Below are 23697 nucleotides of genomic sequence, written 5' to 3'. Positions count from 1 at the left end.
GAGAGGCAGCTCTCCAGAGAGGGTCCGGGTGGCTTTGCTGGAGGGAGGGCCTGGGGATCGATGAATGGCGCCAGGATCCCCTACAAGGGATCCCTGCCCTGCCCGCCTCCCCTGGAAAGCAGCCGCCCCTTGGATTTTGGAGGGGGGGAGGGGACCCTGTGGCCCTCCTTTGGGAGCCCCAGGGCAGAACTTCTCTCTCCCGCTCGCAGCTGTTTCTGCTGGAGGAGATGAGGGAGCGGAAGTACGATGGCTACGCGAGGGCCATCCAGAAGGCCTGGAGGAAACACGCGGCCAGGAAGAAATACGTGCAGATGAGAGAAGAAGGTATTTGGGGCAATTCTTCCTCCATCGTAAGGCCGGTAATGGGGACCAAGGAAGAGAACGACCCCCTGCCTGCCCCCCCTCTCTCACCATCGTCTGGGGCTCCTCTCTGGCCCCCACCCAGCAGGCCTGCCAAAGGGCAGCTGCGGCCGGCCGGCCAGCTTCCTCCTGTGGTTCCAGGCGATGGGTTGAGTTGCAGCCTCTGAGAGACCGACTGCCGCTTTACCCCTTCTTCAGCTGGCTTCCAGGGCACTGCCACGCTGCTTCCCTTTGATGGGGTGGAGGGAGGGGGTCGCATTGCTTGCTGGCCCTTTGGATGCTGCCCAGAGCCCCTCTGAGTTGGGGGGGGTGGCATAGAAATGCAGTCAATCGAGCAGTTGGTCCTGAAAGGCTCGAAGGGACCCTCCGTGAAGCTCTGGCTCCAGCTCAGCTCTGTCCCCGGAGTCCGCTTGGCCCAGAGGTTAGAAGAGCCGGGAGCAGGCAGGCAGAAGCCACACAGGGAAGAAAGCTTCGAGGCTGGCAAGGGGAGGAAGTGGCCCAGGGGGACCTTCTGCAGACCTTGGCAGGGGCCGAAGGGAGGAGGAGGCCCAGTTCTTGGGGGATGTCGGGCTCTGAGGTCCGAAGGGCCGGACTCCCCTTTCCTCTCTGGGGCCACTAAGGAGGCTCTTCTTCCCCCCACGAAGCCTCCGATCTGCTGCTGAACAAGAAGGAGCGGAGGCGGAACAGCATCAACAGGAACTTCGTGGGCGACTACATCGGCATGGACGACCATCCGGAGCTACGCCAATTCGTGGGCAAGCGGGAAAAGATTGATTTTGCCGACACCGTCACCAAGTACGACCGGCGGTTCAAGGTAGAGAAGCCAGCCGCCTCGTTTGCCTTTCTTCCTGCTCGGGCTCGGCTTTTCCGGGAGGCCGCCAGACCCGCTGGCAGAGGCCATGCAGAGGAGCCAGCTGTGTGTTCTGGAGACCCCGGACCCCCGCAGCTGGGCTTTAGGATGGGAAGCTGTTGTCTGTGCAAGTTGATGCTGTCGTGCGCAACGCACACCCCCTCCCCCCCCCAAGGCAGGCCCACCCGCCATAACATCGTACCTGGCCAAAGGCCGTGTGCAGAGAGGCCAGCTTCCGGGCTATCACGGGCCAACTGACCATCCTGTCCAGGGGGAGGAGGGGAGAGCAAGGGAAAGCCCTCGGCTCCGGGATGGGAAACGTCCCCTAATAGAAATCCCTGAGCTCCCCCACCACGCCCACTTCTCTACGGGAAGCCTCGGGGCGGGGAAGGCGGGCAAAGCGGCAGCCACGGATGCCTTCTCCTTCCAGGGCATCAAGCGAGACCTCCTCCTCTCCCCCAAGTGCCTGTATCTGATTGGGCGCGAAAAGGTGAAGCAGGGAGCAGAGAAAGGCCTCGTGAAGGAGGTCCTCAAGCGCCGGATCGAAGTGGAGCGCATCCTCTCGGTGTCACTGAGGTCAGGGCTGCCTTGATTGACAGGGACCTGGGGGGCAGGGGGGGGCAGGAGGACCAGGGCTTGGGGAGCCATTTACACCTCTTGCAAAGTGTGTGATCTTGCTTCCTGACTGCACGGTCAGAGGTGGTATCCCGCAACCGGTAGTGGAAATTGTGGGTGCCCGCCCGCCAGCCCCAGCTCAAGGGCATCCCATTTAGGCCCCCTTTTCAGCCAAAGCGCCTGCATGGAAGGCGGAGCATGCAACCGAAGCGCACACAAGCACTCACATTTGTGAATCGGTAGGGGAAGTAAGTGAACTCCACTCCTGTATAGGCTGCGTGCAATTAAGGCACTACATGGATCAGAAATTGGGTAGAGTCTCCCTAATCCCGGATTCTGATTAAGGAACTGAAATGATTAAAGTTAGAATAAAAGGTTTCTGATATTCTGAAAAGAAGTTACCATCGCTATCTGTTTGTTTATTGAAAGGCATCAGGAGTCTGGTCGCTTTTTGAAAGAATGCTGCAAAATTGATCAAATGGAGGCCTTGTGTTTGTTACTGAAATGGGGAGGCCACCTGGCCTTCGTGCTACTTTAGGGGTGATTTTTAGAACCCCCCGATTTGTCTGCAAAAGCTAGAAGCCTGGTGTTTGCGCAGAGTCCTCCTCCCTGGAGAGGCCGGCTCTGAATTCCGGCTGTCCCCCGTTTCCTTCCCCAGCACCCTGCAGGACGACCTCTTTGTCCTGCACGAGCAGGAGTACGACAGCCTCCTGGAGTCCGTCTTCAAGACCGAGTTCCTGAGCCTCCTGTCCAAGCGCTACGAGGAGAAGACGCAGAGGAGGCTCCCCCTGAAGTTCAGCAACACGTGAGCGGCCCTTGCGCCAGGCGCCCCCTGGCGGCCTCACTCCTCCGCTGCTGCGTTGGGAGGGAGGGAGGGGGAGGACACATTTGGCTGAAATCCCTTGTCTGAGATGATCAAATACTGAGGGGTGGGGGGGGAGGGAGAGGCGCTATTTTTAGCTTTGCTTGAGATAGCAAATTCATCCATCACGCTTGCTCAGTCAGCAGCCCACGTCCTGCCGGCAGAGACAGCCGGGCTCTTAGCTGAGCTTCCTCCTCTGAGCCCGTCTGACTTAGTCCCCGCGCATCTTCTTAGTAACGGCCCCTCACCCAAGAGGCAGCGAAGATGGGGAGCCTCCCCAAGAAGACCCACCCGGGGGGGGGGGGCACTTCTGGGCGTCACCTGCTCTTCTCCCCTTTCCCTGCCAGGCTGGAGGTGAAGCTGAAGAAGGAGACGTGGGGGCCGTGGAAGGCTGGCGGCTCTCGCCAAGTGCAGTTCAGCCAAGGTCAGGGCGACGCGGCCGTCCTCCGGCCAAGCAATAAAGTGCTGCAGGTCAGCATCGGGCCTGGGCTCCCAAAGAACGCCCGTAAGTGCAAACGCCCAGGAGTGGCGGGTGGGAGTGGAGGGAGGTGTACGTGGTCACTGCTTGAGCGAATTCTGGGTGCGTTTCAGGACCCACCAAAAGGGGCGCGAGCCAGCCCAGAGGGCTCCCAAGCAAAACGCACGGCCAGAACTACCCGTTGAGGGCTGCTCCTCCACCGCCCGGGAAGCTCTCCGAAGGTACGCTGTGGGACGCTGCTCCCTTGGTCCCCGCAGGGCGTTCTCTCCCCCCCCGTCCCCAATCAGCAAGTTATCAAACAAAGGGCACTTACAACCCCTGGTCCACATGGCGGCTTAAATGGATTGTGATCAGAGCTCCCTCGTGCTACCGCCACCAAGGGGACCTCCGTGGTGGAGAGGAGGCGTGAAGGTGGCTGGCCCGGTCCGAGTCATCGGTCGAAATCAGCCATGGATTCAAAATGCACTAAGCCATGTTTTAACCTGGATCCGTTGTATCAGCCACGAAGGCTGTGTTTGCGCAATAAGTAATACGCAAGCCAAGTGGATCAGCTTGGATTCGTGCCACGTGGGCCTCCTGGAGGAGGAAACTTCGGTTCAAGCCTTCCAGACCCAGGGGAGGACGGGGGGTTTGGGGGCAGCTGCACGCTAAATGCAAGTGGCTGGGAGTCCCGGCAGCACCCGAGGCCTAGTGGCAAAAGGCCTGAGGCCACGAAGATGAGGACTGCTCCAAAGCCTGGCAGCTGAACCCCTCATCTGGGAAGGAATTCCCGGGGGGCTCTTCCATGGAGGGGCCTCAGGATTTCCCCTCTGAATTCCTTCCAGGCCTTCCGAACGGAGTCATCAAGCTCCAGCAACACCCTCGGCAGCCTTCGGGCCCAGCAGTCCAGCGGGCTAGCCAGAAGAGCCTGTACACCTCAATGGCGTGCCCACCACTGCCACGAGTCTCGGGGGCCCCAGGAAGGGTATCCCAGCAGCCCAGCAGCTTGGATTTCCTCAAAGTGCCCGAGCAAGGGGCTGCCGGGTAAGCCTTGTGCCATGGCGGCTGGGTCGAGCGCCTTGGTATGAAGCAGTTGCAGTTCCTTCTTGGGGTAAAGAGACAGAGGGCTGGGCTGGAGGGATGCTGCCCCTTCCATCTCTCCGCTGGACTCCGGGCGAAGGCCCAGGGGTGGCTGCTTTGCCTGCCTCCCCTTGGCAGGTCCTTCATCCGGTTGAAAAGGCCCGCCCAGAACGGATGCTGGGCGTCTTTCCAAGTCGAGGCTCTTTTATCTCACTGAAGCCTCTTGTGCACGATGGTGTGGAGAGGTTTCCAAAAGATGCCCTAATTAACTTACGAGCTGAGCCTCGAGCCACATTTCAAAAGAAATCCAGTTATTTATTAGGAACAACATTCCATACCCGTGTGGAGTCAGATCTGACCTCAATTAAGTTATGGCTGAACTTTATCCCTGGTTCTCCCTTCCCCTCAGTCTGTGTCATAAATCACATTCTCCAATGAGGTGCTGCAGCAGGTTGTACAATTCCATGCCTCACAAGCCTGCTGTAGTAATCTGAGATCCGACTCTAGCCGAAGATATGCGTGGAATGCTCTCCCCCCTTTCCTCCCATGTCAACTCCATAACAGACATTGAAATGCCTTGCGAGTTGACAACTCCCTCATCACAGCAGCATTTCCTGTACCCATCTCTCTCCCTCCCTCACACCCCCTTTCTCTCTCTCTCTCTCTCACACACATCCCTAAATGCCCAAACAAAAACACCCCTTCTGGAGAGATCACCCCTGCTTCACTAGATGGCCTCTTGCAGCAGAGCGCTCCCCCCCCCCCCCGGCTTATTTGCCATAGTACCACCCGTATCACCACCTGCTAGAGGGAAGCTTCTATCATGTAGTCATTGAATGGATCCCCCTCCATTAAGTCCACCTTCCCCTTCTGGAAACATTCAGTATCTCCTCCCCTCATTCTGAGTATTGGCAACGGTGGTCCAGGTTGATAGGCACTGTAGTCCAAGGCTCAGAACTACATCTGCACCTTCCCCAGTTACAACAGTGACTCTCCATTTAGAGCTCTTGGCTTACTCACCCGAGGCGCCGTCTAGTCCTCCCTGTAAGACAGGCCATTTCACGCATGAGCAGCAGCTTGTGGAGGAGCCGTCTGGACTGTGGAAGGCCCAGTTCTCCAGAGGTGTCTCTCCCCTCGGGATGGCTGGCATTCTGCAAGAGAAGGAGGGCTGAAAGGCTGCTCTGCATGGATGGCCCCACTTGCTGTCCCCCAGGAAATGTATCCCCCTGGGCAGGCGCATATGTGGTGGGGACAGACAACTCAGCCCTCCTCTGTCACTCCTCCGCAGTGCTTGCAGGCAGACGACAAGCCGCCCCCCACCCGCCGGGGGAAGGCCCAAGCCCCGGCCTCAGCCCCAGCCCAAGCCCCAGGTACCCCAGTGCAAGGCACTCTATGCCTACGATGCCCAAGACACCGACGAGCTCAGCTTCAACGCCAACGATATCATCGACCTCCTCCGAGAAGGTAAGGCTGCTCCTGCTGCATGGGGGCCACCACTTTGAGGGTGGGGGGCAATGAACTGGGCCCCGGTGGCTGTTTGGCCTGTTGCCCTCTTAGCTGGCTGACATTCAGGAATCCCCCTGTAATACTGTGAAAGCTGAGCTTCTAGACGGTAAACCCCTCCCCCACACCCAGGGAACGTCTACTATACTCTGGCCAATAGTCAGATAACGGTCAAGAGGTCTCCGTTCTGCATTGCCCGAGATGCAGGAAATGCATCTCCTCACTTGTCCATCTCTGCCCCATCCAGAATGGGCACGAAGCAGCAGTTAGGCCTCTGCTCTCTGCCCTGGCGCTCCTCAGGGAGGGCATCGCCTGCCCAAAGCCAAAGGGTGCAGGTGGCAACCGTTTCATCAGCCTCCAGTTACTCCCTCTGACGCAGGGCAGGGCCTCTCGACCCCAGCTACTCCTTCCTTTTACTCCATGACCCAATGTTGGATCCTCCATTTGGATGCTACCCGAAATGGCTTTTCCCCTCACCTTAAAAAGAGACAGGGAAAAAAATGAGGCTTTGGGTGCTGTGACTTTGCAAATGTCCCACTGCAAAGCATCCTCTTAGGTCTCAAGGCTGGGGAGGGGTGGGGGTGGGAGGTCAGGGCCAGGCCGTGATTGCTAGCTAACTGTCTTCCTTCTTTCCAGACCCCTCAGGCTGGTGGACAGGGCAATTAAGAGGCAAACAAGGACTTTTCCCGAATAATTACGTGAGCAAGATATAACTCCAGGCTCCCCGAGGAAACGCTCTCCAGGCCCTGGAGAGAGCCGCTCTAGGCAGCCTACAATAGGCGCCTTCGCTTCCTCCATGAGGTTAGGAAGAGGAGAAGCCAAAGCCCTCAAAGCCAAGGATTTATTTATTTTATTTAACTCTTTTCTTGTGAAGAGGAATGTGTTCAAATTGCATTCCATTATTTTTTAAGAAACCCAGTTCTGGAAACCATCAGGTGCTGCTCTGTGACGGATTCAGCAGAATTACGACGGAGGGTGGGGTTTTTTTCTTTTCTTTTTCAAGTGCCTTTAGTTGCTCTACCGTTTCTTCCAGATTATCTAACAAAGCAATGACCCTCTGCACACGTCCTGTCCTCCTCCGTGGGCAGCTTCACAGGGGAAAGGAAAGTCTGCTGCTGGTTCTCTTCTCTTTCCCCAAGAGCCCCGGTCTGTCTGTATCCATCTGCACACTCCCCTCCGGTCGTGTCTAGGAAGACACCAGGACCAAAGGAAAACAGTATTCTATGCTGCAAATCGTTCACCTTGCTCAGTTAACGTGGCTGGCCCACACTGACTTATTATTACTGTATCTGTGCATTACACCCTCCCCCCCCCCCCGCCTTTGCCTCCAAGGAAGCTATAAACTCCTCATTGGTTTCATCTGGCGCACATTTAAAAGAGGCTGCACTAATGTGCGCCATAGCTCAGTGGCTTGGGAGATCTTTTGGGGCCCAGGTACTTCATCCCAGGAAGGCCTCAGGATGGTTAGCAAGACAAGACGTTTCCAAAGCTGGTCTGTGCTGCTGTTGGCCTTCTGCTTGTTGGTTTAATTGCTCTCCTCCCATCAATAAAAAGAGAGTCTGCAATTCCTGTGGTGAGGGGCTCTGTGGGAGGTGGTCTCCCTGCCCTTTGGGGACACGAGTTCAAGGCAGCTTTGGGGCTTCGGAAGCAGAGAGTCTGTCCCGTTGGCTCAAGGAAGGCCCCTCATCAGGACGGATCCTGGAAGAGAGGAATCCCACCCACCCCCTTTTCTGAGGCGATGGTGCAGCGCCTCACAAACCTTCAGCTTTAAAGCCTATTTATTAGAAAGCCCCTCTTGCTACTTTGCGAGGCAGAGGGAAATATGGGCGCCTCCCCTGAGGGCTTTCAAGGGGCGTTTCCCGCAGGGTCTTCATGAAGCCTAAATACGTGGCCTGCCGGCCTAGGCTGCCTTTGCCCTCCTCTCCCCTGGCCAGAGGTCAGCACAAGCACGCGGGGCCCCCTCCTCCTCCTCCTCCCCCCGCGGAGCCCTGGCCCAGCCCCGCTTCTCTGGACGCCCCCGGGGGGGGGCCAAGGGGGGCCTCAGACTGGCGCAGCTGCCCCTCCCCCACCGGGACCCCGGCCTCGCTCCCTGCCGCCCCGGGAGGGGGGGGGCTTTCCATAGCCCCGCCCCCTGCGTCAGAGAACGGGGGGGTTACAAAAGGGGGAGAAGCGGAGCCAGGCAGGAGCCTCAAAGGGGAGGAGACCCCCGCCCGGCCCTCCCTCCCCATTCCCAGGGGGGGGAGCCTCCGAGCGGCCGCCAGACCCGCCTTCTCACTAGGAGCCTCCCCGCCCACCGGAAGTCCCCTGCCCGCCCGCGGTGCACGAGCCCGGCTTCCTTCACCGGGAGGGGCCACAGGAGGCCCCACCCCCACTGCCCGGCGGGCCCTGCCCAGCCGCGCTCACCCGCCATGCGCCGGCGCGGACCTCCAAGGGAAGGCCTCGCGACGCCATTGGTCCTCTGCCTGCATGAGGCGCGCCCGATTGGCTGCCGCCACGACCGCCGCCCTCGCGCAGGGCCTCTGGGAGCTGTAGTCTTTCTCCGCGAGGGAGGGGACCCTGGTAGGGTAGCCTTCCTTGCTTTGTGGCCCGGTTGCAGCCTGGCTGCTCGGGAGGGAGGCCGCTGCGTTTCCAGCAGCGGGCAAGGGCAACTCCTGAGCGCTGGGCTGAACGGAGGGGGCTCTTCGGAGGGTCGCCCCCTGCGACATCCCCCCCCTCCCACCCGCTTCGCCTGCAGGCGGCGAGGTTTCTGCAAAAGCCTCACGGGAGTTAGCCCCCCCCCCCAAAATAGGCGTTAATAGCAGAGTTCCCCGTGTAACAACACAACGGCAATCAATCTTGAGAAACGACACAAGAGTCAGATGGATTCAGCTAACTTTATTAATTGTAAAACTAAAAAAAAAAAACCCACCCAGATCGCCCAGAGAACAGGGATCTTCATAAAATCTATGAATTCATGGATATTTGCCTTAAGAAATGATATTCTAACTCCTGGTTTCATCCCCGTAGCGGAGTTTTCCTGTCTGTGCAGATCAGTAGATGAACTTAATGTAGGACTGAAGAACAAGAAATAAGACAGACAACATCCCTGCTCTTCTCCTTGTCCTCCTCGTACTTGTTTTATTCAGCCTGCCTCTATCTACAGTGCAGCTAGTTGAAATCCAATATTTAGTGTTCAGTAGAGCTGTTCACAGCAGTAAACTTTTTATATTAGCGATTCAAATGGCTAGACATTAAGAAAATGGTACATACAATCAGACAGCAGTCTAAATGTTTTTAATATTGACATTCAAAGGTATCTGCATTGTGCTGAAGGTTTAAGAACATAAAAATGTGATCCAAGAGGAGGAGGCCCCATTAGTCTGGCGTTACAGGATGGAGACCGATGGTGCAGACGGTGGGGGGGAGGGGGCAGGCGGCCCCGGCCATGCTCCTTTCGACAAAGCTCGCCCAGCACAAGGCCCTGGCGCCTCTCTCCCACACAAGAATACAGCAGCTTTTTTTTTTCCTAATTAAGGAATGTCTTAAAAAAATATCCTTTGATCTTTATACATTTAAACCTAAAAGACTTGATTAAATTAAGGACTCTGAGGTTAGTAATGAGTGAAATCATACTCTGGAAAGTTGACTTTCGATACAAATAAAAAAGGGAGGGGGGGGACCACACAGCTCTACTTCCTAAAGCAGATAATCTTGCCTGCAAGTTTGGGGGGAGAGGGGGGTCACTAAGCCCATAATATGTGCAAAGAAATGCAATATGGGGAGCGATCCATGCAAAAGGGCAGGGAAAACCGGTTAGGGATCTGAAAGGGCTAAACAAACAAACCAAAAATAAGCTTTATAAATACACTAACTGTAGGGTTAGCATCAGGTATACCACAGAGCAGACAAACGGCACTCTAGCAGGTTCAAATGCTTCCCACAACTGCACAGCGGAGTCAGGCCATCTTTGGTTGACTGCAGTACCCGGAAGGAGGAAAGCAAGAGGTTGGAGGCCAAAGCCTGTCAACTTTCGCTGGGCAGCTGAGCCTCAATGTCCACTCTGCAAATGGGGCACTTCTTGTTGGTAATTAGCCACTGGTCGACACACACTTGGTGGAAGAGATGCATACACGGAAGGCGCCTGGAAAGAAAGGAAGGGGAGGGTCAGCAGTGCGCAGGCCGGCCAATGGGTTGGGCTCTTTGTTTTTCAAAAATAGGACCCTGGGGAAGATTCTTCTCTAGCCGATTAGGAAAGCCATCCCTTTGGACTGGGCATCTTCCCCAGAGCTACGGCCCTTGTAACAACAGATGTCTAAATTTGGCAAAAGGCCCACGCAGGGCAAGAGCTCTGAGCCCATTTCTCCTTCAGGGCGAGAGTGGGACTGCAAAGGGCAAGTGCGCGCAGGGCCCGAGGGATCAGTTCCAGTTGGGAAGGGAAAATAAGTTGGTCCTGGAACTGCAGCCTCAAAAAGAATGGTTTCTCCTCTGCCCAGTGGAATTTTTGGACACCCACCCATGCCAGTGCTTGAGACAAACTGGTCGCAGCTGGCCGGAGCCTCCACCTCTCTAAATTTCCAACCTTCTGCAGTAGACGTTTACAAAAAGGACTCCTGGCCTCCCCCTGACCCACACTAGTTCGGTATCTCCAATAGATTCCCTGCTGAGTTACCTGACATCTTCCCCTTCCTCTAATATAGATAAACATATGGTACACTTTTCCTCGGTGTCCTCCTCAGTCGCTTCTTCCCCATCATGTTTGCAGTGTAGTTTCCTCTGTGAGAACCAATCAGTTGTTACCTTATTAGCAGAGATGACGTTATTGGCAAACTGAATGAGATCTGTTTTATACACAATTATCATTCCTGTTACACCAACCCTCTATGCATTCCCAACCCACACACGGCACTTTAAAGCAGTGTTTCTCAACCTTGGCCACTTGAAGATGTCTGGACTTCAACTCCCAGAATTCCCCAGCCAGCGAATGCTGGCTGGGGAATTCTGGGAGTTGAAGTCCAGACATCTTCAAGTGGCCAAGGTTGAGAAACACTGCTTTAAAGAACATACAATTAAAATCCGATAACAAATTTATCCAGCTGCTATTTCTGAATTCCTAATCTCTGATACAATTATTTCAGCCTCCAATACAATTTTTGACAATCCAGGTATTTGTTTCAAATTGAATTATTTGGGGGGGATCCAAATTCTTTTTTAATTTTAATTTCTGAACAGGATCTTTTTTTATGGTGTTCAATTGTTAAATTGATTTGTGTCTGCAACTGTAAAAATGCCCAAGGCACATTTAGAGGAGAAAATGACCCCAACGCACGGTGGGTGGTGTCATGAAGCTGCGTTACGTTCTCAGTGACACAAAAGAGCTGATTTTTATAAGTTCAAGCTCACACACAAACTGTCTCAATCAACTCAGACTAGGTTTCTTTGCAACACAACCTGACAACTGAGCAATTACTCCCAAGGCTCCATGATCAGAGCCTTCAGTCTCTTTTCCGATTTCAGGAGCAGGTCTCCTCCTATTTATAAGGCTGTTATTTGTCAAGTGTTTTAATTGCTTTCTGAGTAACAGACACAATGGGAGTCGTTAGATACCACAATCCCAGCACAGCCTGTGCTCCAACCCATCCAGAAAGGATCCGCTGGAATCTCCCTTTTGCATGCAGGGAACTCAGAGAAGCACCAGAAATGAACCAGACACTCAAGGGGGGAGTTCTCTGAATGCCCCCGAGGCCTCCTCACCTTCTTGTACTTGTGGGGATAAGTGCATCTTTCAATGGTTCCTTGGGAAGCTCCGCGATTCACATTTCCCAAACGTTCTTCCAGATGGATTAATTCCTGGAAATCAAAGTGGAACCAAAGATGTTGCCATCTCGGTGCTCTCCCCCCAATTTACTAATTAAGTGATGAGGATGCCCCTCATTTGACAAGCCACAGAGAGCAGCCTTTGTTGTCCAATGGCTCTGCTGGGAGGGCTTGTCCTGGCCCTGCCACCTGCCCTCGGCTTCCTCTTCCCACGTCCTGAAGGTGGGTGAAGTGGGGCAACGCAGCACAGCCCACTAGCAGGGCCTGGAGACCTGTGACTCCCGAGGCCAAGGACTGCAGGCAGCCTCCATGAAGTGGGGGAGACCAGTCACTTCGGCGAGTGAGACCCCCACTCCTTGTGGGCGGGAAGGTTCACTCCGGGGCTTAGTGAGGACTGCATTTCCCCATCGCACCACCCTCCGTGGGGAAGGATGAACCGGTTCGTCTGAAGACCCTCCCTTACGTCGTAAACTAGACCGGGGAATTCATTAACTCTCTGCATCTGATACTTCAGTTCCTCACTGCCACCGTGAACCGACTGACAAGCGGGCCCGAGGAGGAGGAGGAGGAAGTAACCGACGAGCACCAACTCTCCCCTTCCCTGAGCCAACTTAACACTCCCGGCCAGGGGAAGCCAGAAAGCCTACCTGTCCCCAAACCACAACAAAGGCAAGCAGCGTCTTCCCCTCCCCCCGAAGCTGAGGGTGATTCTATTACAAACCTCAAAATTGCCCCTGAAAGGGCCTCTGAATGAAGTTCCATCCAGTCCCGATGAAATGTAACGGATGTGAGGGTAGCCCGCCATGTCAGGAACCTAGTCGAATAGCAGAAGGGGGTTAAGCCTAATTGCAGAGCAACTCCGTCACCCACTGAACGGCTCCCGTGGCAAAGGGAAGGGACTCGGCCTGGCCGAGGGCATCCCTTCCTTTTCTGGCTCAGCTGCTGGGCCGCCACGGTGCCCAAGCCGAAGGAAGCGGCCAACCGTCCCGCTTAGGCTGGGCTTGGGCTGGTGCTCTGGGCCTGCCTCACGCTCAGGCCACAGAGGAGGAGTGAGGAGGAGAAACACCTTTCTACCCACAAGGACCTCTGGTGGTTCCTCTGCCAGCCGGCCTCTTCTTACCTTTCGGAAGACCGTAATTCAGACAAACAGACGGCGCCTACTTGCAACGCCGACATGTATGAGGGTCTTCAACATGCCAAGAACTGTCCCAACATCGGAACAAGGCCTGAAATACCACGCTGAAAACCCATGTGACCCCCCACCCCCACCCCAAAAATTCCCTTTGCTGTCCTACAAGTAGAATCAAGGCAAGTCTCCCTGAATTTAGACTGGGATAAAACTCCTCCTCCTTTCATAAAACAAGCCGGAATGCAGCAGGCATCTCCCGTAACAACGCAAAGAGGCTGCGGAGTGACCAGCATCATGTTCAGAAAGTCAAAACCCCCAGGCCCCGAGTGAGACTTGAGTGGAAGTGCCCCCCACTCCAAGCAAAGGCCAAGCCCAATGTCCCCGTTTGGGAGATCCTATCAACAAGGGACCAGAGGACCCCCCACCCACCCTCTGCTCTGCACCCTCCAAAATCCATTCAGCCGTTTCTGCCTTGAACAATTTCAATGTGGGATGAAGCTGCCTGGGGGGGCCCTTCGCCTGCAAGTAAAATAACAACCTGGCAAAGAGCTTTTATCCAGCGATGAGCAGGAATTCCTTCTCCCCCGTCTCTGTCTCCCCAGGCCTCCCCATGTTCCCCTCGACCTTTGCATGTCCCTCCAGAGGTCACAGCGTGTCCAAACCAGCCATCGGCTCCCCAGCTGCCCCCCACCCCCCAGGAAAGAAGGAAGGAAGCCCCCCCCCCCCCGTTTCCCCTGTTTCGGCCTGTGGCTGAAGGGATTTCTCAACTCCTGCCCAGGGCAGAAGCCCCCCTTTTCTCCCCTCCCCAAATCAAGAGGAGAGAAAGCTGCGGCAAGGCCTCCGGGAAGGAAACCCCCAGGACAGCTGGCAGCCCTGAAGGCGGCTGCAAACCTCCACCTGGGAAAGGCACGGTTCCAAAAACACGGCTATCAAGTTCAACCCCAAATAGCTTTAGGTAGTAAACTCGGATGAGTAACTCCTGACTTTCTCACACTAATCCGGGTGTTTTCTAGTTCAGCCGTCAAAAGCGATGACTGGATGGAGAGCAGGAATCAGATGCAGAGGGTCAATGGGCTACTGGAGAAGGATTTCCTCAAGCAAGACAGGTGGGCTTCAGTTCCCCTGCCGACTGGAGTCAGACCACCCCTCTCTTTTTCTCCTTGGGGGCCCAGACTCCCCCGGGAACAACCACCCACCGCCAGAGCCCCTTGCAACCGTCTCGCTTACCATTAAGGGAAGAGCGCCAATCTGCAAGTGGTGGAGCCGAGGGGGGGTGTGGTAGTGGGCCAAGTGCGGGTGCATCGGACCCGGCGGGTAGGTCGCTGCGGTCACGCCTGCTTCGATGCCCAGTTCCCTGCACCCAAACAGAAAGTCCACTCTAGGCCGGGGCTTTGCTCCCTCCGTCCACGCATCTCCCCCGTTTGGGACCTGGACATTCCCAGGCTGCCTCCAATTCCTTCTGACTGCTCCCGGCTGCCAGATTCCCCTTCTTTGGGAAGACCCCCCCCCCCACACACACACGCAGGATGGGAGGGGGTCGCATGAGTGAGACTGGTCTCAAGTCAGCTTCGCAATAGGTGATGCAAAGCTCTGCCAACCGACACCCCCTGGGTCCAGATAGCCCAACCGGGGCAGGTTTCCCTCGGACGGGGCGTGCACGTTTCGCATCGAAGGGGAAAGGACGCATGGATCACTGTTACTAACCAGGCCGATCTCTCTGGCGCTTGTCGAGGGTGCGAAGACATGGTCTGTGGTACGTGAATGTGGTGGCCGTGGCCATAGTTGGGATGCATCCGGTGGGGATGTGGTGGCGGCCGCTCGTGTGCTCGCCTGGAGGGGAAGTAAAAACCGATGGCTGCTCCTGCACCGGGTGCCGGAGTCTCAACGGGGAGGCCCTTCCTCCTGCATGGTCCCCACAGGGCTGCCCCTCCCAAACCAGCTCTGAGCCCCAGCCAGCGTTGATGGGGGTCTACCGAAGGCCAAAAGGGCAGTCCTGGCTTGCCACCCAGGACACCGAGCAGCCAAGGAGAGAAGCTCGCTTGCCTCTCCGGCCAATGGAGACGCGGCTTCCGTTGGCCTATCAAGTTTGTGCTTTTCTACAACGAGTGAAGTTCTAAGGCTGCTTGGGCCACTTCTCAGCGTCCCAAAGAGGTTCCGTTGTTTCTACAAGTCCTATCTGGACCTCCTCCCTGGACAGGCGGCTTCCAACGCAGAGGGAGGCTTAAGCCACCACCGGGGCATCTCCAGATGTGCAGCCCTCAGCCAAAGGTGGCCAAGGAAGGAGGACGCTCAGGCCGCCCTTGCGCTACGGAGCGGCTGCCTTTCCTTCTGCAGCGCCAGAGAGCCCGGCGGGGTTGGCAGTGCCGCCCTGGCAACAGCCTCATGCCCAGCTCCTCCCCGCCTTCCCCCAAGGGTGCCTGTGGGGGGTGAGGGCTCGCCCGGTCAGCTAGAAACCCAACCCCTTTCCTGCCCCAGGGCTGGTGGCTCTCCGGCTGACGTACGTGGGATGCTGCATCAGGCGCCGCCTCTGGACCTCCATCCGCTGGATCACCTCGTGGGGGTGCAGCCGCTGGGCCGAGGGGGCGGCTGTGGGGAGGGGCTGGGGAATGGGGGCCGCTGCATTGGCCAGCGGGTGAGGGGGTGGCTGGGGCGGGACCGGGTGGGAAGAGGCGTGGGAGGAGATGGAGGGGTGGAAGGGATGGACGGGGTGAGGGATGACGTAGTCCACCTGGGGGGGAGCCTGGGGGGGTGCCGGGGGAGGGGGGTTGCCATGGGAATGCGGGCAGGCTGCAGCCTGAGGGTGGAGGGGCCGCGTCAAGGAGGCATCTGGAAGCAGAGGGAGAAGAGCAGCCCCGTTACTCCTTGGGGGGGGGAGCCGAACCCGCCAGGGTGCCCTCCCCTCCCTCTCACGCGCCCCACTTACAAGGTGAGTGCAGGTAATGGCGGCAGGAGGACAGAGAGGCCTGGGTGGGGGGCTGCGGCTGGGGGACCATGCTTGTGCTGTAGCCATCCATGCTGATCGGCTGACTGGCAGCAGCCCCCGCCTGGTGCCCGTAGAGGGAGGTCCGGGAGGAGGAGCCCGGGCAGCAGGGGTCGAAGGCCGAAGCGCCATGGAAGGAGGCTCCCCCGGGGTTCCTGATGCCGCTGCTGCTCAGGTCCACCGGCAGGGCCTGCTGTGCAGGGAGGGCGGCCAGGAGGGAGAGAGAAAGGGGTCCGGTTAACACCCACAGCCCCCCAGCCAGCACGAAGAGGGGTCAGAGCGCCTCACGCGGCCCTCTGAGCGGGCTTTCTGCCATCCAAGCAACCCCACAAAACCTCCCCCCTCCCGGCCAAATCCAGCCGCCCATTCCAGCCGCTCTGGGAGGGGAGGAACCCAAGGAAGGGGCTGGTGGTGGCAGCCCGAGTGAGGGAAAGAAACGCCCGGTGAGGGGCCGCGGTCCCGACTTGCCTGGTCATGGAAGGCGGTGCCGGTGCTGCTGCTGGGGCCCCCAGGGGCCGGGACAGGAGGAGGCCTGTCAACGGGACAGCTGGAGTCGCTGAAGGGGGGCGACAGGGGGACGCCGGCGTGGGGGCTGTGGTGATGGTGGTGGTGCTGGAAGTGGTGCCCGTGCTGCTGAAAGCAGCTGGCGTGGGGCGGGCCCAGGACGTGCTGGTTCTGCGAGGAGACGCTGCAGGGAGAGTGCTGGGGACAGCAGGAGGGCAGCCGTGGCATGGCCGGGGGCCCCGGTTCCAGGGCGTGGCTGGAGGCGTTTCCTCGCGCGTCTTCTGCCAGGGGGAAGGAAAGCAGAGGGGCTGAGCTGGAGCGATCTGAAGGCGGGGGTGGTGAGAGCCCATCGGGAAGCACCGCAAGCTATGCGACAGGCTGGGGGGCCCTAGGCGGACTGAAGGGGGCGCCAATGAGGACAGAGAGGGGCCCCGTGCCGGGCTCAGTGTGACTCTGCTGCCCAGCATTCAGATTCCTCCGCAATGCTCAGCATTCCCTCATCCGGAAGTACGGTCCCTCTGCCCTTTCACTCAGAGCCAGGGTTTCCCCCAGCCCCTCCCTCCCCTCCCCATGTGGATGGCTGCCCTCAACCTCTTCCCTGGCAGCAACAGGGCCACCTTTGCCTCCTCAGTAGATGCAGAGGATGCCTCGTGCCCTCCAGTCCCAACGCAGGGGACGAGGGCAAAGCCAGGCTCTTGGCCCATCAGCCCCCTCCCTTCCCCCCCCCCCCGAGACCCCCTGCCCTGCCCTGCTTGGCCCTGCAGCAACCAGAGAGCGGCCCTGGTCGCTCTCTTCCTTTGGCCGCCTCCTTCCCCGGCACCAACCAGCGCCAGCCTGCCCTCTTCACTCCCAGAGCCCCACCTCCAAGCCAGCAGAAAGAGGCTCAGGGCTGGACCAGGGGAGGCCAACGTAAACCCCACGGACGTACAACACAAATGCCCCTCCAGCTGCGCCAGAGTCACAACCCCAAAGACGGATGGGATTCTCCCACGGGAAGAGAGGCCTCGGCTTCCTACCTCCTGTCGAGTTCCCAGCTGCGCTGCCGCTGTTGGAGAGGAGCGCTGAGGGCTCCGGCTGCAAGGGGGGCTGGTTGCTGGAGATGCCCGAGGCCCCTCCGGGGACCTGCTCTGCGCGGGGGGCAAAGGGCCCCCCCTCGGAAGTGGCACTGGCGGCCTGAGCGTCCACTCTGGAGGAGGTGGTCGGCACCACGGCTGGGTCTGCAACGAAGGAGAGACGTGGTGGTTTGCGTTGGGGGCCCGAAGCGCCTTTCTTGGCCCAAGTCCCAGGTGGCCGGCAGAGGCGCTGAAGGGAGCCGACCGCCCTTCGCAGCGGTTGCCATGGAAGTGCTTCCGCCCAGAGGAGGCAGAGGAGGGGCGGAGGAGGGGCTCGGCCTCCCAGCCACCTACCGTCCTCGTCCACTGTGAGGTCCACGACTTCAGCCGCATTCTGCCTCAAGGGCTGGATGACCGTGGAGACCCGGCTGCGGTTCCGCTGCTCTGCTGGCCGTGAAGCGTGGGAGGCCGAGCTGTGGCCCCAGTGGGGTCTCGGATGCCCAAGCGAGGATCGAGCTCTGAGGGTGGGCAAGAGAAGAGGGGAGACGGGGGGTTCAAAAGGGGCCCTTTGGAGGGGCTGCGCTTTCCCATCTCTCCTCCCCAGCCTGAGCCAGCAACACACCTCTCTGCACCCAGAGAACCCCTTGCCAGACAGGGAGGGTCGGAGCCGAAAAGGAGGCCTGGGTTTTCAGCCTCCAAAAGCAGGGTGTCAACCGAGGCAGGTAACCAGGGGGTCCCTGCCAGGTAAGAGTTGGTCCCTCGGCAGAACGACTGGTTCAAGGGCCAAGGTCAGGGGGTTAAAAAGAAGGCGACTCCACCATCAAGGGAATGACGTTTCCAGGGGGGGGGTTCTTCTGCCTGGCTCTCAGAAAGCGAAGGCGGAATGTTAGGAAGGCCCCCTCTGTCTGAAACCAGAATCCGCAGCTCTTTTATCCGGGTGACCAGCAGATGGCCAGAAGTAAGGCGAAGGGGAAGTAGCCACAGGGGGCCTCCACAAAAATCCCCCTTGCTAGGCAAGACAGTTGCTAAGCCTATTTTTCCCCCTCTTACGGCCTTTCTTCCACAGCTTTTGTTAGGCGCATTTGTTAAATGGATCTGGCTTCCCCACTGACTGCTCATTAGAGGGAGGGACCCAACACACGGCAGCCGCCATCAATACGTGCTAGTTGCCAAAAGCCTGGACTTGGGTGAGGTGTCCGTGGGGGAGCTACCAGGGTTGCAAGTGGGGAGAATGGCCAGAAGTCCCCTTTTCCAGTCCCACTGTCATTAAATGAATGGCTGTAAGTCGAGGACTGCCTACGCAGACAACATCGTCCCTGGCAGAGTCTCTCGATTCAGGCGGAGGTTCCAATTGCCAGGAGGAGGGGGAGGAGGGGGAGGCGAAAGGAAGTCTGTCTGGGGGAATCTCCGTCTGGGTCTCTGCAACAGGATCCGGCCTTCTTCCCCCCCCCACAGCCGCCCCAAGAACCCAGCGGGGCCCGTCTCACCGATAGCTCTCTCCCACAGTGACAATCTCTACTTCGCTGTCTGTTGAGGTAACGTTGATTTCTTCATTGGCCGTGACTTGGGGAGTTGAAGACGCTTCAATCACCACGACGTCTTCGTCCAGGCTCCCTGAAACACAGCAGCCAAGGGGGGAAAAAGGGGTGAGGTGGGGGGTGGAAAATGAATCCTCCCCGGAGTGACCTGCCAGAGTGGTGAGGGATCTACTGGGAAAGGCAGGCAGACAGAGATCAGAGCAGCAACGCAACCTCTGGCTCTTCCTGCGAGGGTCCCCGTCTCCAAGGAGCCTCCCCGTCAGGCAGGGCCGGAGAAGCCCTGCCAGAGCCCCAGGGAGTCATCGCACACAGCGGGAGTCGCACCTTCCTGCTGTAGCATCCAAAGGACTGACCAGACCCCCTCCTGCCCCAGCACCAGCAGCCCCATCTCTGCCCAATTCCAGCAGGGCTCAGCATCACGAGAGCGCCTCACAATAGAAGCCAACAGCAGGGAGCTGCTTTGGGGAAGCGGGCCAAGTGACAGCTGGGAGGGCCGGGAATCCTGCCACGCAATCTTCTCTCCCTTCCTGTCCTCCAGCCTGTGGACCTCAAGCCCTAGAATTCCCCAGCCGTGGTTGGGAAAGAGCCGTCTCAACACAAGCCCTCCCGGGGAGCTCTCCCTCCCTCCCTCCCCGGGTGCAGGCATCGACAGGGGCTGTGAGGGGCGAACGGGAGACCCAGAGTGGCGCCTTTTTTACCTGAGGGAACCGCAGTGCTGGTTTGATGGTTCTCCCCAGCCGACACAAAGAGCTCCTCCTCTCCTTCGGTGGAGGAGCTGGAAGAGGATGCGCTGCTGAGGTCGTTCTCACTGGTGCTGCTGGAGCTGGGCAGCAAAGCGTACTTCTGCCGGGCAAAGACTTCCCTTTTTTTCCGCTGCATTAAAATCCGCTCTTTTTGGTTCTGGGTCCGTTGCGCAGAGCTCGTTTTCACAAACCGCTTCCTATAGGGAAGTCTTCTCCGAGAGCTACTGCTGTGGAAGCAGGGCCTTTTCAGCAATAGCCCTGAGACGGAGTCCGCCTCTGTCCGGGGCCACTTTTGTGGCCGGGAACCGTGGATTCTGCTGGAGGCATTTAAGACGGCCCGGGCCTGCCGCACGGGGGCCGCCTCCTTGTCCTCCTCCGATGTTTCTGTGTCGGAGTCTCCAAAATGCAAGCTGGAGGAAGGCGAAGAGGCACAGTCGCTGAAGGAAGAGTCGTTGTCCTCGCTCGGTGTGTCGAGACGCTGCCTCGCCCCTAAAATGGGGGGCGTCTCTTTGCCCCCGCAGTTCAGAGCATAGGAAGGGCCAGCCTGCTGGCTCTTGCGTTTCTTCCTTGCGACAACGGCTTCTTGCGCGGGTCGCCTCCCGTTCACGTCCTTCTGCTTCTGGGTGTCCCCACAGAGGTGAGAGAATTCATCCCCCACTTTGCTGGCAATCATCTCGACTTCTTCCCCGGGGAAGTTTTTGGCTCCCTCGGAGGGTGGAGGAGGGTTCAAGAGGATCCCCTTCAGGTTTTCCTGGCTCTTTGGTGTGCCAGAAGAAACGTCACTCTTCATATCCGCTTCTAGCGTATAGACGCTACGACATTGAGGGGCCCATTGAGACATGGGAACACCACACAGGAGGCCTAGAGGGAGACAGACGTTAAGGCCCAGTTACTCTCCAATGCCCAGGTGGGGCTGCTAAGGAACCTCCCAGAATCCCCCAGCCAGCCATGACTGGCAGACATTGGCTAAGAGGCGCCTAGTCAGAGTGGCTTCTACCTTTCCCTGAGCAGCCGCAGATCCCTGGTCCTGCAGCCTTCTCTGCTCCCCCCAGAGCAGCCCCCCGCCCCCCCCCCCAGGCTCTGGTGTCTCAAGCCAAATGAAGCCAGAATGGAAGGACAGGCAAAGACGGGGGGGGGGGGGGGGACTAGAAAGTTTTTCATCCGTGAAGGAACCGCTAGGAATGTTAGGTTTTCTACTTATATGTGCTAGTTATATTTCTACAAATACCACTGTTAAAATGCTGTTGATTGTACTGAGGATAGTTTAGGTTTTCACACAAGTCTAATCATCTTATCCGTTACAGTAACTTGAATAAACTAAGTTAACTGTAAAATTTTAAAGCAATTCCTAATAGTATTAGGGAACACAAGATTGCTTCCCAAATATGGTTGATGCCAGAAACTAAAATCCCAAGGGGGGAAATGATACAATCAAGCCAGAGAAATGGACTGGAGAACTGGAACTTGTTTTATGAAGGGCAAAAGGCATAAAGGATTCATGTGCTTTCCTTCCTCTACTCTTACTTGCAAAGTCTCCCTCCCCCTCCCACCCTAATAAGAGTAAAGGACTGGAAGGGATTTCACTAAACAAACCATCATTAATCAGCATAACATCCTATGTTGCAAATTATGGACTCCAAACCACTATGGTTTTGTTCCTACAAAACGTTAAGCCAAAGCAGCTGCACAAAGGCTCATTGGCTTGAACTGAGTAGCCCAGTTTGTCTTTTGTTAAATTGTGAATCCATGAAAAATTGATATTTACCCACAATGCAAAGAGAAAATTCAGGATGTGAAGGTTAGGTAGGCCTGGGCAAGCCTCTGCTTACAGGGGGCCCTGCAAGGGGCAGGAGAGAAGGCCTTGGACACCTGCTTCCCAAAGCCCGCACCCAGGTGAGCATCGGCTACTACTGTCCTCCTCCTCATTTTCCTAATTAATAGTTTTATTGCTTCTCCAGATTTGGGCAACACCAGCAATGAAAAGGTTGGCTATTAGGTCCATCTGGGCGAGAGCATCCATCCAGGATGGCTGCGGTAAAAAGAGTCAGCCAGTAAGTCTAGCTTAAGAAGGAATTAACATTGCAGAGTCGTTAACAATTTCCTTTATTTTACACCTTATAGGACTGTGTTAGACAAACGTCTCAGCCAGAATTCAATAAGGCCTCATTACTAGTTGAGAGCAGAGTCATACCGAAAGCATTCCAATCTTTCTGGCAAATGCATCCATTTCTCCCACAGGCATCGGCCAGAGTTTTATAAACTTTAGCAAAATGGTCCAGGTTACACCCAGACTTCCCGCCACCCCACATTGTTTCTCTAAGTATCCCAGCAATTCAAACGGGTTGTATTCATTAGAAAAAGCACTTGGATTGAAAGTCCCATTTTTACATCAGGGAAAGTGGGATGCCCAGGTTGGTTCAAATCTTCTTCTGGGAGCTGCCCTCTCCTGTGCCCACAGCAGAAGGGCACAGAGGGCCTCTGATGCCACAGGCCCAGCTCCATCGCATTTAGGGTAAGCCAATCATTTTTTCTAGCCAGTCATTCTGGCTCACCCTCCAATCCTGTGCAAAGTCCGGATTTTGCTCCTGCCAGATTTGGCCTTGCAGGCCCAGTTGTTTTGCTAGAGAAGCCATCTACGGTACCTGGTGCTGCCTGGACTGGCTCAGGTGACCCTTCAGGGGCTTCCTGTGTCCCCCTGCCTGCAGTGGGGGCAAGCGGCTTTCCTAAACCTGTAATTCAGCTGGGGAAATCCTTGCATATTGCCCATTAACAGCCCCCAGCCCACTATTTATACAAGCCTTTCCCACACATTACATTCCTTTCTTTTTCCAGCTTTCCCCCAAATTTTCTGTTAGGTGAATTTTTTCACATGATTTAGAGCCTTAATTGTCAACGATGGGAGAAATAAAGGTTAGAAACTGGTTTTTAAAAGGTCTGTGTCTCTTTGTTTATAGTTTATAGCCAGCCAGAGTCACCTTGCAGCGGAGATTGGTGATATGTAAAAATGTAATAAGTAAAATAAAAGTTTCCCAACTTTAGTCTTTCTTTTCTTTTGCGGAATAGTACATTATTGCCAACTGTCATTGTTCTACAGAAACCTCGGCCTCAGGGCTGCTGTCACAAGGTTGCCCGTGGATGGTTGAAGAAGCTGGTACAAGTGAAACGGAAGGCAGTTCCTGCATTCCCTCACCTGAAATCTCCCCTTTGGGGCCTTAGCAACTCGGCCTCCCTTTTCCTGGCCGAGGGATTGGGGGAATCTAATAACGTGAATTGGCACCAACCAGCGTTCCTATTGTGGCCTCCCTGGTTCCCCAGGAGCTCCCCGGCGTCGCCCTCCCCGGCTGCTTAACGCCACTGGGGTCACCCAGGGAGGGAGGGAGGGAAGCCTACGCTGCCAATTCAGATCCCCCCAATAATTAGGGTAGGGGGCGAAGAGGGCGGCCCCCTTGGAGCCACCAGCCTTGCAAGGGAGGCCGGATGGGCCGCAGCCCCCCAGGGGCCTCGGGTGGAAACGGCTCTGTCAGAGGCAGGAGAGCCTGGCAGGAAGGCCTTGGGAGGGGGGGACCCCATCTCAGGCGCCCCCACCCCTTATTGGAAAGGCAGGGAGCGACCGGAGACTCGGCCGCAGAAGGGCCCGCGGGAGGGAGGGCCGAGAATCCCCGTTAGAAAGCGCCCCCCCCCCGCAGGCCCGGCCTCTCCCGTGGCTGGATGCGGGGAGGCCTCCGCTCGGCCGCCCTTTTGTCTCCGGGGAGCGACACCCACCGGCCTGAGGGTCCCTCGGGGCTGCCACGCAGCCGCCTCCCCCGCTGGGACCCCCGCCGCGGACCCCCGAGCGGCAGAGGCCCCGCCCGTCCGCAAGCGCCCCCGCCCTGTGCGGACGATGGGCCTTGTAGTCCGGCCCGCGGCCTGCCACACGAAGCCCCCCACCCCACCCCGGTGCGCGGCCTGCGAGAGCCCGGCGGCTCCCGCCCCGGAGCCTACCTGAGGGGGCCGAAGCGAGGGGCGGCGGCCTAGTCGGGCCCAGCAGGCGCCGCCGCGCCGCCACCGCCTTCCTGCCTCTGCGGTGCGAGGCCGCCGTCCAGCGAGGGCCGCCGCTCTTCTCCGGCCCCGCTGCCGCCGCCGCCGCCGCCTCGCCCGCCGCTCCCGTCCTCCCTCCTTCCCTCCCTCTCCGCGGAGGCAACAGCGCGACACCCGCGACGCTTTACGGCAGGCCGCCCGGCGCCCCCAAGAG

At 57.5% G+C, this 23697-nt stretch overlaps 2 protein-coding genes across 8 annotated transcripts in view; one reads left to right on the top strand and one right to left on the bottom strand.

The window, feature by feature from the left end:
• MYO1E (myosin IE) overlaps window positions 1-7292 on the top strand; it is a 31929-nt gene extending 24637 nt beyond the window's left edge. For both annotated transcript variants that reach the window (XM_014074712.2, XM_087703916.1), the window contains exons 20-28: window positions 210-324; window positions 1005-1174; window positions 1641-1786; window positions 2484-2630; window positions 3035-3192; window positions 3279-3386; window positions 3990-4188; window positions 5513-5688; window positions 6364-7292. In XM_014074712.2, the coding sequence (XP_013930187.2) occupies window positions 210-324; window positions 1005-1174; window positions 1641-1786; window positions 2484-2630; window positions 3035-3192; window positions 3279-3386; window positions 3990-4188; window positions 5513-5688; window positions 6364-6440 (1296 nt within the window). In that variant the 3' untranslated portion in view covers window positions 6441-7292. The remainder of the gene's footprint in view (window positions 1-209; window positions 325-1004; window positions 1175-1640; window positions 1787-2483; window positions 2631-3034; window positions 3193-3278; window positions 3387-3989; window positions 4189-5512; window positions 5689-6363) is intronic.
• Window positions 7293-8586: 1294 nt separating this feature from the next.
• Window positions 8587-23639, bottom strand: RNF111 (ring finger protein 111). Of its 6 annotated transcripts, none has more exons than XM_014058726.2 (14): window positions 23448-23638; window positions 19422-20327; window positions 18673-18799; window positions 17540-17703; window positions 17150-17350; window positions 16098-16414; window positions 15573-15822; window positions 15151-15475; window positions 14354-14479; window positions 13877-14003; window positions 12242-12334; window positions 11458-11553; window positions 10376-10479; window positions 8587-9847 (listed from the first exon to the last, which is right to left on the bottom strand). In XM_014058726.2, exons 2-14 carry the CDS (start codon window positions 20305-20307, stop codon window positions 9730-9732), a joined length of 2934 nt encoding a protein of 977 aa, XP_013914201.2. In that variant the 5' UTR covers window positions 20308-20327; window positions 23448-23638; the 3' UTR covers window positions 8587-9729. The 6 variants fall into 6 exon arrangements, with proteins under 6 accessions (XP_013914201.2, XP_013914202.2, XP_013914200.2 ...); XM_014058727.2 differs by having other exon boundaries at window positions 15573-15819; XM_014058725.2 differs by having other exon boundaries at window positions 10376-10503; window positions 15573-15819; window positions 23448-23637.
• Between the last annotated feature and the right edge of the window lie 58 nt (window positions 23640-23697).

This window comes from Thamnophis sirtalis, unplaced genomic scaffold, assembly GCF_051295495.1.
Source record: "Thamnophis sirtalis isolate CommonGarterSnake01/CBP01778 unplaced genomic scaffold, rThaSir2_p1.2 scaffold_2, whole genome shotgun sequence".
Lineage (NCBI taxonomy): Eukaryota > Metazoa > Chordata > Lepidosauria > Squamata > Natricidae > Thamnophis > Thamnophis sirtalis.
The sequence above is the reverse complement of the archived record's forward strand: the minus strand, read 5'-3'. Positions and strand labels throughout refer to the sequence as shown.

Coding starts and splice junctions, on each gene's coding strand:
- RNF111 (XM_014058723.2), bottom strand. CDS start 20,307: ATGTCTCAATGGGCCCCTCAATGTCGTAGCGTCTATACGCTAGAAGCG. Junction 17,704..18,672: donor ACTGTGGGAGAGAGCTATCG/GTGAGACGGGCC, acceptor GCCCACCCTCAG/AGCTCGATCCTCGCTTGGGC. Junction 11,554..12,241: donor CTTTCAGGGGCAATTTTGAG/GTTTGTAATAGA, acceptor TTTGATTTCCAG/GAATTAATCCATCTGGAAGA.